We start from the raw sequence: 14,776 nt of genomic DNA, 5'->3' as shown, positions 1-14,776 counted from the left end.
CTGGTTGCAGTACTGCTGACCAATTTATTAAGTCTGTGTGTGGGCCAGACATTATTGATTTTATGATAGAGGCTGGGGGCCGGATGAAATTTGACCACGGGCCGCATTTGGCCCCCGGGCCGGACTTTGGACATGGCTGATTTAAAGGGTATGTCATGCCCTGGGAAAATGTTAATATTCCATTATTTATCCATAAACGCATGCCTTTTGTATTCATGTCATGCCACTTCGTGTAATTACACACAAGAAAATGAGAAATTTGGCTCGATTGTCAAGCTAAAACGACCGGCGCCCGAGATCTGGCAGATTGTGTGCGTGACGTCACGACAAGTGAAGAGAGTGCCACCGGCCACTAGGGGGGCAGCGCCTGTCTGCGTCAATATAATTCCTTCTAGTGAGGGGAGAATTAGGGGGGTTTTGAGCTGTTTATGCTGATGCATTGTGTTCGTCCTGCACATATTCCAGGTTCCCTCATGAAGAAACACCCCACGTTGTCAATAAAAGAGAACTCAGAATTGACAGTGAGGGGTGTTTCTTCAACAAGAAAAAGGCTCAGTGCTTTAATACTGAATGGCGGTGATGATGGCAGACAATTTCATTTCTAGTTTCAGCGACGAATCCGACGTAGAAGGACGTAACGAATGTTCATCTAATGGTGACGAGGAGAGTTACGAAGCTTTAATCGGTGTTTTAGGTTACCAATTTGAGCCCAAACGAACGCCAATGCAGCGTAATGAAACGGTCATTGAGGGGAGCAATGACACTGATGAAACATCGGCAGCAGATCGTGTGGGAAACACCAATGATTTGTTTTGCATTTCTTTTTGTGAAGCTGATACACCGTGACTGCAAAATAAAGGAATGCATATAATAATTAGGTGGCTGCGCGTGTATGGTCGGCACCGCATCTCCTTTGAGCAGCAATCTTTTAGCAAAACCCGATTTCACTTGTCCATAGTTCGAGAAGCTTTCAGGTGGAAAATGCACACCATAGAAAACCGTGCCAGAGGCTGTGTCTAGAAAATTAGCCCTCTTTGCACGGACGAACTTTACCCATTGTCTGCGTAGTCCAGCTTTTTTTTTCCCGTTCGGGAACTCATGGATACTATATTCTGATAAATAGCTATTTGTACACCACATAGCACAGCAGTTTTGAACCATTCTAGTGATGTTTTGGTCAAACAAACCCGAACGCTTCTTTCTCGTCGATAAAAAACAATGGCACCTGGCTCCGCCTCGACTTTCATTCACTTGTCGTGACGTCCCCGACCCATTCGGCTGTGTCCGGAACACTTTCGGAAATGTTCGTCATTTTCGATCTATTTTCGATAATTGCTCATTAATGTGATTGATTTTTTTGTTAACTTTATCAATATTTGTTATCTTGGCACATAACGGTTCTATTGATGTCTCACACCCCCTTTGCCGCTACATACCCTTTAAAGATGGATTTAAGTCAAGATTTTGCCGATTTAAGAGTATTTTATATAAAAGGTTTCTTAGGTTCATTAGGAAGGTTCACTACAGTCCCTGATAAAAGTCTTGTCACTTATCCATTTTGCAGAAACAATTGCTAATAACCTGACTTTTAATTATTCAATTGGTTTCAGAAATGGCTCACATGAAAGCTAAGACCCTCCCAAATGATGTTGAATGTACAAAAATATATTTGTTTTACTGAGGGCTATACAAATAAAATTGAATTGAATTGAATTGAAAAAAGATCATTTAATGAAGACAAAGGTCAAATTTTGGCAAGACAAAAGTTTTGTCGCCTACAGAAAGTAGGCAAAAATGTACTACAAAAAAATGTACTTCAAATCCAAAAATATGTTACGTAACATTAGCGAATTAAGCAGTGGTGCTCTGAGATCCAAATTTAATATTTTGTATGACTTCCATGGGCTTCGGCAAGGATTCATATAATTTATTGATGAAGTCATCAGGAACGTCAAAGAAAGCAGTCTTGCATGCCTCCCAGAGTTCATCAACATTCTTGGGTTTCGTCTTCCATGCTTCCTCTTTCATCCTACCCCATACATGCTCAATGATGTTCCTGTCTGGTGACTGGGCTGGCCAGTCCTGGAGGGTCTTGATCTTCTCTGCATTGAGGAACTTTGAGGTAGAGATTGAAGTATGCGATGGAGCACCATCCTGCTGCAAAATTTGTCCCTTTTTATGGCTAGGAATGTAAGAGGCAGCTAAGATTTGTTGGAATAAAATGGAAATAAATACATTTAAATTTAAAGAATCATTTTAAATCTCAATTAAAGACACACCTTTTTAGACTCCTTTTCCCCAGACTAGGGTAGCCTGGTCTTATTTCTTTAATGTTTACCGATTTAATCTGTTTTATTGCTTTATTTGCTGTTTTGAATTTTATCGTGATGTGCGGTTTTTGTTTCCTTTTTTTTTTCTCCTTAATGTCATTGTATAATACTTATCTGCCCTTTATTTATCATGAACCATGTTTGTCATTGTTGTAAAGCACTTTGAGGACCTTTCGCGTTTCTGTAAAGGACTATATAAATACATTAAATTGATTGATAAATAAATGATGGAATAAAAAATAAAATAAAATAAATAATATTAAATAACAAATATTGATATATCACTACCAGCACAGTGAGGAGCCGCAGCAGTAACCAAGTCATTTATTGTAAACTAATGAATTTTCATCCATAGAAGTTAAGCATAGATGAGAAGGGAAAAAATACGTTGCCTTATGAAAATGTAATCTCCAAGTATGATTCAACTGTGCAAAATTGAGATGCTCACGATTGCTATAATCAATTTGTTCCAGGATGGAGCAGACAGAACTCCAAGGTAAAAACAATATATATTATTACCTATTGATAAGGTCTTCGTTGTCATCACTCTCCATCTCATCCTCAATGGCAGCCTGGAGGTCTCCAATCCTTTTGAAGGCAAGTTTGAGGTCTGCTTGGAGGCTCTGATTTGCAGCCTCCAAGCTCTCTATGTCCATTTCCTGTTAACAAAATAAAACACTATATTCATCTTTTAAAAGTAGTTTATTACTTGGATTTAAAGTTCAACAAGTCCCTGACTGCATCACTTGGTCCCCCAATTAGTCTGATAACTCATTACCATCTGTACCATTTGTATATATTTACCAGCTCATGCTTTTTGCGGCTGGACTCTCCTTCCTTTTTGGCTAGTTCAACCATCTCTTCTTTCATGTCGCGAATCTGTCTCTGCAATCGTTTGCTCTGTTCCTTCTCCCGGATCTCGCTGCTGCTGCGTTGGTCTCGATCTTCTGTCAGTTTTTCCAAATTTTCCTTAAGACGAGCTACGAGGCTCTGTGGAAGGATAAAGAAATTACATTCTACACTGTAATAAACATGTATAGGCAAATACACACAAAAGTAGTATAAGGGCCCAAGTACACCGCACGCGTGATCGTTGCGGTTCCGGTCCGACTCTGGTAAAGAATAGCGCCGGAGCCAATCCGTTCCCATTATATCCTATTGTTCAACGTATACCGGCCGCGTCAGTGCTCCGGATTGACTGCGAACCACCTCCGGCATGCCGCATGCCCGCCGGATGGTATAGGCTATTTTCTATTTTTGCCGGACACGCATCCGACAAAATGGGCGGAGCTGGGCCTGACGTCAAAAGCCCAGGTGCCTAATCACGGTTTAAACACGAGCGAAGATGGATGATGAGCGCTTCATCATGGAGGTGGAAAGTCACAAAGTGATATACGATGCAGCAGATCGTTACTATAAGGACAGCATTAAAAGCGAAACTGCAAAGTGTCCTATTATGTGTGTTTTTCTGGCAATGATATCAAACACACGACGTGCTAAGCAAGGATTAAAAAAAAAAAAAAAAAAAAAAAAAAAAAAAACAGCGTATCTGGAAGTGGTTCCACGACAGAAATTCTCGTGCCCGGCGCACAAACAATCTCGGTTTGTATACAGAGTCGAGGGGGAAAAGTACGAAAGAGAAAAAGGAGACACCCACAAGTTTCGACCTGGTGGTCTATTCAAGACGTTTCTCTTTCTTTCCTACATTTCACTTGACTCTTCATAGAAAAAACAACAGTTTGCGCTGGGCACATGAATCTGCAGTGTTGAGACACCAATTCCAAGTACGCTGTTTTTTTTAGTTTGTGTCGTATATAATTCGCTATCCATTTTATAAATATGACAGATTATTTATCAGTTGTTTATAACAGCTCTATGAGATGTTATGTGCCATAAATTTTAAATGTGCACAAAGATATAAACGCACCGACACAACCAAGGGCATAATAGCCCCCCTTCCCTCCACACACGGAGCCCTGATCTCAACATGATGCAGTCAATCTGGAATTAAGAGACAGACACAACTAAAATATTGTAGCGTCGCCGGTGTTGTGCCGACCGGGGCTGTCATCGGTGGGTTAATTTATGCACTAACGCGGGGCTGTCATTGGTGTGCTGATGCACCAGCGCGACGCTCCGATTGGTGGACTAGATAGCGTCAGTGTAAATACAGTGGGTTTTCCCATTGTCAGTGTATCAAATACTTGTTCTCCCCACTGTAGTTGTTGTTTTTGCATTGGTGAGGTGGCAGGAAGGTAATAAAGAAAAAGAGGAAAAAGGCGTTGAAGCTCGTGTGTTGTTTTCGCGGCCAAACTTCCGCTTAGCAAACGTTACAATATCATTATGCAAGGAAAAAAATGTGCTCTCTCTCTGCTTCTCTGATAAGTACATACTACAGACTCCGTATGTTTGTCGTTGATTTAAATGGCACATTATCGCGCGCGATCACGCGAGAGCTCACGAGGGGACGGAGTTGGCGGACCGCAGCCGTGCAGCAGCCGGTATGATTTGCCTGTTTTTGACGGACTGCGTGGCACGCAGTCAACACTGAACCGGACCGGAACCGCAACGATCACGCATGCGGTGTACTTGGGCCTTAACTCTTGTCTATGTGTAAATTCTGTGCGTATGTGCAGTATAATCAGTATGTAGAAAGAAATATCTAAGTCTGAAGAAATATCTAAGTGAGATACTGTCAACATAAGAAACATGTAGTAAGTGGCACTGGAAAGGTGAGTGAAAAATGACAAATTGCAGGTAGGCCTGTTGACTAACAATAATAACACTGGGAACGAATTCTGTTCCTACGCTGGCGACCGAAACCGAATTTCCGCTGAAGTCGGATTTCACCGTATTTATGTATTACGTATTTACCATTACAGTGATCCCTCACTACTTCACGCTTCAAACTTGGTGCCCTCAGTTCATTGCAGATTTTCTTTCAATTAAAAAAAAAAAAAACATGCAGATGAGCTGTCACAAGCCAATTGTGTTGTCTCTCCCTCCCTCCCTCCCTCTTCCTGCTCTGTTTGTCAGGCAGTGAACTTGCACTGGAGTTGCTTATTAAAGTTCACGATGATTGACAGATGTTTATTTGAAGTGCTTAAAAACCATTTATTAAATACACAGTGATCCCTCGCTATTTCACGTTTCAAACTTTGCGCCCTTAGTCCACCGTGAATTTTTTTCTTCAATAAAAAGAAATAAATCTCGTGAGGAAAAAGCGGCATGGAAAATGAATTAATGAATAATACTAATACAGATGAGCTGTCCCAAGCCGATTGTGTCGTCTCACTCTCGCTCCCTCCCTCTCCCTGCTCTTTGTTCGTCAGGCACTGCAGCACTGCAGTGGAGTTCCTTATTAAAGTTAACGATGTTGACAGATGTTTGTGTTTGACCTTTGCCAGAGTCACGAGCTTCAAAAGCGCCGCATGCGTCAATCATCGTTTAACTTGATAAACAGTTGCTGTGGCAAGTCTTTGTGTGTAAGTGAGCAACTCCGAGCGGATTTGAGTAGACTCACTCAATGAAGTGTTGAGAATGCTGCCTTGGAACAGACAGGCTATGTGTGAGAATGCGCGAGCGGGGGGAAGCGCGCGCTGGAATGAATGTGCGTGTGGCGACGTTCGAGGCAGCCGGACGTGTTGTGTTCGCGGCAATAAACGCCACATATTAAAAGTGATCCTGAGCAGTTTGTAATTTCCATATGTCACTCCAAGAGTCACATCCAAGGGAAGTAACAGAAGCATTTAATAAAGTCAATTTTTCTACTACAGTACTTTATTCTTGTTAAATAATAATTCGGTTAATAATTAATTAAATTTAAAAATTCAAATTTAAAATAATTAATAATGAATCTTTTCACATTTTTTTGGGGGGGGGTGCACAACTTCACAGTTTTTCACTTATCATGGCGGGTTCTGATCCCCATTAACCGCAAAAAATGAGGGATCACTGTATATATCTTTTGGGGGGGCACTACTTCGCGGTTTTTCCACTTATCGCTGCGGCTTCTGGTCCCAATTAACTGCGAAAAACGAGTTATCACTGTACTGCTGAGAGGTGGACTGAAAAGAAGGAGGGGAGGCTGTGAGAGCTATGTGCACAGACCTTTGGCGAACACAAAACTGCTTCTGGCATAATATTAGCAACTTGATTTAACATTATGAGAAAAAAAATCCAAAATTAAAGTTGTTATATTACTGTAGTGTCTACATGGACAACGCCAACTTTGTTAGGGTTTCAACGGTTCATTTGCAACCGAAAGCATGAAAGACAACAACTGAAGGCCATAGCATTGCGTACAAAACGAAAACAAAACCAACTCATCCAGCTCTCTCTTTCTCTCTTAATGTGGTGCATTTAGGGATAGCCCAGAAAACACAACACTCAACACATCATAATGCAACCTGAAGCCATTCATGCAACTCGATTCGACTTTTACTTATTCTTCTGTTACGTGAACCGGTTGTTTGGCTTCGCAGACTGTTGGCGATGTAATGTTTGTTTAAAAAACAAAATTACTTTTGCCAACGAGCAAGGCGTTTTCGCGCGACGGTTTAGCTTTGGTATGAATGCAGCATAAGTCTTTATCGATGTTCGCTGGTGTTTCTCCTTTCCCATTTTTATATTTTTTATGCCCATGACTCTGCTCAGTTTTTGTGGTCACCCGATGATGCTGGTAGCGCATTACACAACCCCAGTGGACCATTTCCTCTTCACTCTGATGCATACCTCAACCAGCACTGCAAGCATTACCGCATCTGTTTCTCGATCTTACCTCCAGGCGTTTAACCTGGGTCCTCTCAAATTCCAGCTTAGTTTCAAGCTCTCGGATCTTGGCCTCCTGTCTGCTCACGAGGGATTTCTCCACCATGGACTGCTCCTGGAAGTCTAGTTGACTCTGGAGGGCTTGCATCTAAGGCAACGCCAACACAAATGTTTACAGGTGACCGACTGCGATTCGGCTCAAATTTGATAAGGAGATACCTTTAAATGAGTAATGAACACATGCAAAAGTCGGGTCGTCGGGATTCTGTCCTCTAAATAGGGGCCACACCCGTTTTTGGTTTTGTGAATTATAAACTGAGGTGGGTTGAGTAGCCACAAATTTTACTCAAGTGAGAGTAGCGTTACTTCAAAAGTGTGTGAACTGCGAATGAGTGCACATGCGCAATACATGAATGGGCTCAATGAAAAAAGGCAGTCTGAACAGGCAGGGCAAAAAAACATATGAAGAAAAATCTGAATTGTCCATAAAGACCAACGTTCTGATCCTAGCTGTAGTCATTCAAAAAATTACTCAAATACAATTAAAAAAGTAACTGAAAAAAATACTCAACTAATGCTTATAATGTCTGATTTATATATTTTTTAAGCAATGGTATATTTTTTTCTCAGCACAATTTCATCTATATGAACTCTTATTGTTATACTGTACCATAACCTATTACATGACAATATTAGGCCAAAAGAATACGCAAAAAGTCCTTCTTCACAAATCTACTCAAGTAAAAGTAAAAGAATGACGTGGTAAAGAAGTGCATTTTTCACAAAAAGTTACTCATGTAATTCAGAGTTGGGTAGAGTAGCCAAAAATTTTACTCAAGTAGGAGTAGCATTATCCCATGGAAAGAATACTCAAGTAATGAGTAACATTTTGAGTAACTGCTTATTTTGTTTGATTTTTTTTTTTTTTAAATTATTTAAACAAGGCTATTTTTTTATCTCTCAGTACAAACATCTATATGAGCTGTTGTCATAATGATACTGTACAAAATAAGCATGATCCTGAGTGCAATGCCCTCTAGTGAAGAAAATAGTTCCAACTTTGAATAGTGAATACTGCAGTTCCTTCATAGTTACCATTATGAAGTTAAAAGGAATACATCTCCGGTTTCCTATTGTCAATCGGTGCCAAATAAAAACTGGGAAAGAGTTTTAAATCTGCGCCTTGAATTCATGTTGAGGGCAGAGCTCTATCTCAAATACTTCATTTGTTATGGTGCTTTAAAGACGTCACGTGATTGAACAGGCTGGCGTGATCATAGAACGGCAAGCTTGCGTCCGATTGGTGTAATGGAGTCATGTGACTATTGTTGTGACGTCTCATTGGTGAAATTAGTACTGCTACTCTTGGCAATAGCATTGCTTGCAAAAAAAAAAAAAAAAAAATCCTACATGTAGAATAAAGAGGAAAAATGTAACGACTCTTGTGTAGCCCAAAGTAGCGGAGTAAGAGTAGCGTTTTTTACCTCACAAATTACTCACTTACTTCGTGAAACGACTCTTAGAAGTACATTTTCTCAAAAAGTAATGCAAGTAAATGTAACGGAGTACATGTAACGCGTTGCCCTTTGCATTTTCAAGTTGTTAGCCTCTCAAATATCTATCTATATTTAAATGGAACTCAGTCCATTTTTAAGGTCCTCCTGAGAGGAAGAGCCTATTCAGATAGTTAATTGTGCTCGATTCCTTCTTTCTGAGGACTGGTCTGTGTGTACATGAGAGACCAGTTGGATCAAAGTTGTAATGTGGGAAATGGAGCCCTTCTGAAAAGTTATATTTTTGCCCATTTCAGGGGATAAATTGTAATAATTAATTGGTCAGTGTGGTGATTTTTATTGAGAATGTTTCAATACTCAAGGAAAAAAGTTTGTTTTCTGTCCTTCAGATAATTGTACAAGTCATTCTTCTAAAAGTCAATGCTTAAAAAGGATAAATAAAATACTGCATTTACCGTTTCGTGTACTTCCTGCTTCTCTTTGAGTGTCTCCTCCAGCTGTGCTTGAAGGTCACTGATCTGAGCCAAGTTCTGGGCTGACTAAAAGCACAAAAGGAATGTACAAACTTCAACTATTGCTTTTGTAATGGAGGTAAAATGAAGACAAGCAAACCTGAGCCACTGCAGCCTTGTGCTTCTTCATGAGCTCATTCAAGTCTTCCTGGTCTTCCTCCATTCTTGCCTGCAAGTCATTCTTCTCTCTCTGAAGTCGGCTAAGCTGTTCCTCTAGCTGAAGCGTAAAAGCAAACAAATCATATCAGATAACAGCGACAAGTTGCTCCAAGTACTAGAAGTAATGTGTTCAAATCAAATCTCATCTGAAATAGGATGTGCCTTGTCAATAGCATAAGCCTTCAAACTTCACCTAATATGAGTTTAGGTCTTTTTTGATTTTGGGGTTGACATAAAAGCAACAACAGTAAGCGATATTGTTTTGTTGAATACTCAGACAATGACAAATTGACCTTTCGCAAACTCTGCCTTCTAAACGGCAATCGACCAATCATACGTTCTAGAGACCATTGTTAAAATGGATTGTCTAATTGATTGATTTGGTGGTTTTGAGATCTCCAACTACCATAAAACGTGACAGAAGACAACAAAAAAGATCAACATTCTGTGGACAAACAACATTTTAAAGCGATGCGCCTATGGATTAAGTTCTTCACTTCCCAAAACTTAAAAAAAAAAAAACTGGATTCCAATGGATTAAGAAGTTGGGACGTACGGCGTCACTTCCAGCTAAATGTCTCCAAAATAAACAAGCATGTTGACATATTCACTTCAGGTAAGATTAAAAAGTACATGTGACACAAAAAAGCATGTTATGTTATGTTTATTTTAAAATACACACAGTATTTTATGCTCCTGAATGGTATGGACGGCTTGGATGTGTGTGGAAGCGATCGCGATATTTATTTAGTTTTTTTTAATCTCGCGCCATGAAAATGAGTGACTTCCGGCAACAGTCTTGAGTTGAGAAAGAGCGCGCTGTGACGTGTACGGTAGAAGGAGTCCTCCTCTCCACTATACAGCCGTACTGTTGTATGAGAAGAACTAAGGATTCAGCTGATTTTGCGGATTAATACATTTATTTTTCGCATCACGCCAGCCAAACAGCTGCAGAAAAATCTTGCTGTATGAGGGAGAGGCATGTGCGCCTTTTTGGAGTTTCTCTGAAGCCGGGGAAGGGAAATGACAGCCCGATTTAGGTGTCATAAAATATCGTTCGGGAGGTGCGACAGTAAAGGTGAAGTCGACAGTTTTGACCATTATGGAGTAATTTTGCCAGGTCGTCCTGAATAAGTGCCGTTTTATTATTTCATATTCCATTTAGCACAAGACTTATTTGTCATGACCATGCCATTTATTAGCAATTGGGGAAAAATACTTGGATAAAAAGAATATCCTGTAAAAATATTAAAAGGAGAGAGACAGAAACAATGACATTTTGCAGCTCTCTTCGTCGCGTTTTCCTTGTTGTGAATAATTCCCCCTCGACGGGCTGACTGGTCCTTCTCAAGCCATTTATTTAGCAATTGGGGAAAAATACTTGGATAAAAAGAATATCCTGTAAAAATATTGGAGTAGAGAGACTGAAACAATGACATTTTGCGGCTCTCTTCGTCGCGTTTTCCTCGTTCTGAATAATTCCCCCTCAATGGGCTGAATAGTAAAACCGATGAGCCCATTCTCCCGCTGACGTCATCCACCTGTTGGGGACGCTAGAGCCCTATAATGGTAGGCGTGGCTAACCGGCAGATTAAAAGACTAATTTCTCGTCATCTGCGCTTTGCTACATTGTTGTATATAGTCGAATCGTCTCAAAATATGATTCTAATTCACATAATAATGCTATTTAAGACTTTTTTTCTAATGTCGTATGCTCTTGAAGATAACGCCAGAGGCCAAATAGTGAATCCTTTCCCATATTTACTGTTTGTATTACTCTAACACACCCAATATAAAATAAATAGCATTTAAATCATAGTTTAAGAAAGTACCAAGAATATAGAGTATTTGATATTTTGAGTAGTTGGACTTGGAGTGATTGAAATTTGCAGCGCCAAGACAACAGGCAGATAAGGGCATAACAGATACAGGATGCCTGTTGACTACGAAAGCCCAACGTGCGCGTCATACACCTGAATGAGCAAGGTTGACTCAGACGGAGCACGACAAGCAGGTGATGGGCAAGACATCTACAAGCCCACGTCTGGACCACCAAATCCCGCCATCAGCTCTTCTGGGGGCCAACAATGGAAGGCTCCGAACAATGGCGGTACATCGTGTCTTGCCACAAGGAACGCCTGATAACAAGAAGACTCCTAGGCTGAGAATTTTAACACTCAGCGCTCCTTTTGCGCTGAGGCCGACAACATCTCCAAGTCTGGTTGCCTTGGCAACAGTGACGCACGGACTTGCCCAACTTGCAACAGAAAATTACCCTAAACAACACCCTTCTCACGGCCCACCTCATCAGAGCCTTCAAAAGAATTCTTTAGCTCGCGCTGTCTTTTCTCAGGGAACATTTTTGTGTACTTGTTGTTTGTCAATCCTGGAGCCAGCTTTCCTCCTCGTCTGGGTCTATTTGCTGTATGATTGCTGTCAACTTGGAATAAATTGTTAACTTGTGTTTTAAAGCCTTTAATCAAGTTTTTAAAATAGAGTCAGAACAAGCGGTTAAAACTAAGGTGAACGCTTGGGGTTTGGTCTTTTGGCCGGGTTGTTGGTTCCACGGCCTGGGTCGTTGGGATCCACGGCCTGGGTCGTTGGAATTGCGCTAGTGCGGTTCGGCTGGCGTGATTCCGGCAATCTGGCTAATAGGTCAAATTCCAACCTTAAAGGGTTAATTTGTGCCTGCTGCTTTAACTTGAAAAAATTCATCAATAAAGCTTTATAAAACCTTTCATCAGAAAAAATATTTTAAAACCTTTGTCATTGCAATTGTTTTTCTCTGAAGCACAGGACTTCTTTTTCTTATTTTTTTCAGAAAGAAAGCTGACCAGGACACGGGTTCTGAAAGGCAAATGGTTGTTGGATTGTTATTTTTAAATTAGGGCTGTCAGAAATATCGCGTTAACGGGCGTTAATTATTTTTTTTAATTAATCACGTTAAAATATTTGACTCAAGGCACATGCCCCGCTCAAACAAATTAAAATGACAGTACAGTGTAATGTCAGCTTGTTACTTGTTTTGTGGTGTTTGGCGCCCTCTGCTGATTTTATGAGTTAGTACCATGAGTGAGCATGGTGTAATTATTGACAGCAACAATGGCGAGCTACTAGTTTATTTTTTGATTGAAAATTTTACAAATTTTAATCAAACGAAAACATTAAGAGGGGTTTAAATATAAAATTTCTATAACTTTTACTAACATTTATCTTTCAAGAACTACAAGTCTTTCTATTCATGGATCGCTTTAAGAGAATGTTAATATTTGTTAATGCCATCTTGTTGATTTATTGTTATAATAAACAAATACAGGACTTATGTACCGTATACAGTTGTGGTCAAAAGTTTACATACACTTGTGAAGAACATAATGTCACGGCTCTCTTGAGTTTCCAGTTATTTCTACAACTCTGATTTTTCTCCGATAGAGTGATTGGAACAGATACTTCTTTGTCACAAAAAACATTCATGAAGTTTGGTTCTTTTATGACTTTATTATGGGTTAACAGAAAAAGTGATCAAATCTGCTGGGTCAAAAATATACATACAGCAACACGAATAAGCAATTTCTTGTGAGTGATTATTGACTTGAACAATCATTGACTTGAACAAGTCAGGAAAGTCACTTGGAGCCATTTCAAAGCAGCTGCAGGTCCCAAGAGCAACAGTGCAAACAATTGTTTGTAAGAATAAAGTGCATGGCACTGTTTTGTCACTGCAACGATCAGGAAGAAAACGCAAGCTATCACCTGCTGCTTAGAGAAAATTGGTCAGGAGGGTGAAGATTCAACCGAGAATCACCAAAAAGCAGATCTGCCAAGAATTAGAAGCTGCTGGAACACAGGTGTCAGTGTCCACAGTCAAGCGTGTTTTGCATCTCCATGGACTGAGAGGCTGCCGTGCAAGAAGGAAGCCCTTGCTCCAAAAGCGGCACCTTAAGGCTTGACTGAAGTTTGCTGCTGATCACATGGACAAAGATAAGACCTTCTGGAGGAAAGTTCTGTGGTCAGACGAAACAAAAATCGAGCTGTTTGGCCACAATGCCCAGCAATATGTTTGGAGGAGAAAAGGTGAGGCCTTTAACCCCAAGTACACCATGCCTACCGTCAAGCACGGCGGTGGTAGTATTATGCTGTGGGGCTGTTTTGCTACCAATGGAACTGGTGCTTTACGGAGAGTAAATGGGATAATGAAGAAGGAGGATTACCTTCAAATTCTTCAAGATAACCTCACGTCATCAGCCCGAAGATTGGGTCTTGGGCGCAGTTGGGTGTTCCAACAGGACAATGACCCCAAACACACATCAAAAGTGGTAATGGAATGGCTAAATCAGGCTAGAATTAAGGTTTTCGAATGGCCTTCCCAAAACCCCATTGAGAACTTGTAGACAATGCTGAAGAAACAAGTCCATGTCAGAAAGCCATCAAATTTAACTGAACTGCACCAATTCCGTCAAGAGGAATGGTCAAAGATTCAACCAGAAGCTTGCCAGAAGCTTGTGGATGGCTACCAAAAGCGCCTAATTGAAGTGAAAATGGCCAAGGGACATGTTACCAAATATTAGCGCTGCTGTATGTATATTTTTGACCCAGCAGATTTGATCACTTTTTTCTGTTCACCCATAATAAAGTCATAAAAGAACCAAACTTCATGAATGTTTTTATGACAAAGAAGTATCTGTTCCAATCACTCTATCAGAGAAAAATCAAGAGTTGTAGAAATAACTGGAAACTCAAGAGAGCCATGCCATTATGTTCTTCACAAGTGTATGTAAACTTTTGACCACAACTGTATCTGTCTTGTGTCTTATCTTTCCATTCAAACAATAATTTATAGAAAAATATGGCATATTTTATAGATGGTTTGAATTGCGATTAATTACGTTCAATTCATTTTTAAGCTGTTATTTACTTGATTAAAAATTCTAATCGTTTGACAGCCCTACTTTAAATACACGCTACTCTCGTACTCTCGCATGATCTGGCAATCCTTGCCTGAATCAATTGAGCCGCTCCACAGATGGTCTTCGTAAAACGCATCCTGTTGAAATTGGGGGCAAGCGTCAGCGATGCATTGACGCGTGTTCAGCCTGTATACTTTTGCCTCGATAGCTTGCTCCATTCCATTCTGAGTCCATACAATTCACAAATCTTACATTGTGAATATAACCCCCCCACTGCATATTGTAAACCATTTTGCCTCAATCTGGAGGATCTTGCACTGGTATTGCTCCAAAATAACTTTACGAAAAACACTCCAGTTTACATCTGCCTGCAGTGGCTGAGCCATAAGGAATCAAGAAGCTTGTTGGCTTAGCAACCGTAACTAAGGGGCTAGGGCAGAGACCTTGACTAGAGAGGAATACTGACCGCCAGTTTGGTTTTTGAGATGTCGTCCATTTGCACATGCAAGTCTTCAATCTCCCCCTCCATGGATTTACGGGCTTTAACAGCAGCTGCACAAGTGAATTCCGATTCCTCCAGCTAG

At 40.4% G+C, this 14,776-nt stretch overlaps 1 protein-coding gene across 10 annotated transcripts in view; it reads right to left on the bottom strand.

The window, feature by feature from the left end:
* The window catches only part of LOC130917327 (unconventional myosin-XVIIIa-like), a 176,664-nt gene that overhangs the window by 25,096 nt on the left and 136,792 nt on the right, over nucleotides 1–14,776 (bottom strand). For all 10 annotated transcript variants that reach the window (XM_057838614.1, XM_057838615.1, XM_057838610.1 and 7 more), the window contains 6 exons: nucleotides 14,659–14,772; nucleotides 9,227–9,343; nucleotides 9,070–9,153; nucleotides 7,111–7,248; nucleotides 3,135–3,320; nucleotides 2,850–2,989 (listed from right to left, as the gene is read on the bottom strand). In XM_057838614.1, coding sequence (XP_057694597.1) covers nucleotides 2,850–2,989; nucleotides 3,135–3,320; nucleotides 7,111–7,248; nucleotides 9,070–9,153; nucleotides 9,227–9,343; nucleotides 14,659–14,772 — 779 coding nt within the window. The remainder of the gene's footprint in view (nucleotides 1–2,849; nucleotides 2,990–3,134; nucleotides 3,321–7,110; nucleotides 7,249–9,069; nucleotides 9,154–9,226; nucleotides 9,344–14,658; nucleotides 14,773–14,776) is intronic.

This window comes from Corythoichthys intestinalis, chromosome 6 (assembly GCF_030265065.1).
Source record: "Corythoichthys intestinalis isolate RoL2023-P3 chromosome 6, ASM3026506v1, whole genome shotgun sequence".
NCBI classification, from domain to species: Eukaryota; Metazoa; Chordata; class Actinopteri; order Syngnathiformes; family Syngnathidae; genus Corythoichthys; species Corythoichthys intestinalis.
This window is presented reverse-complemented; position numbering and strand designations above follow the sequence as displayed.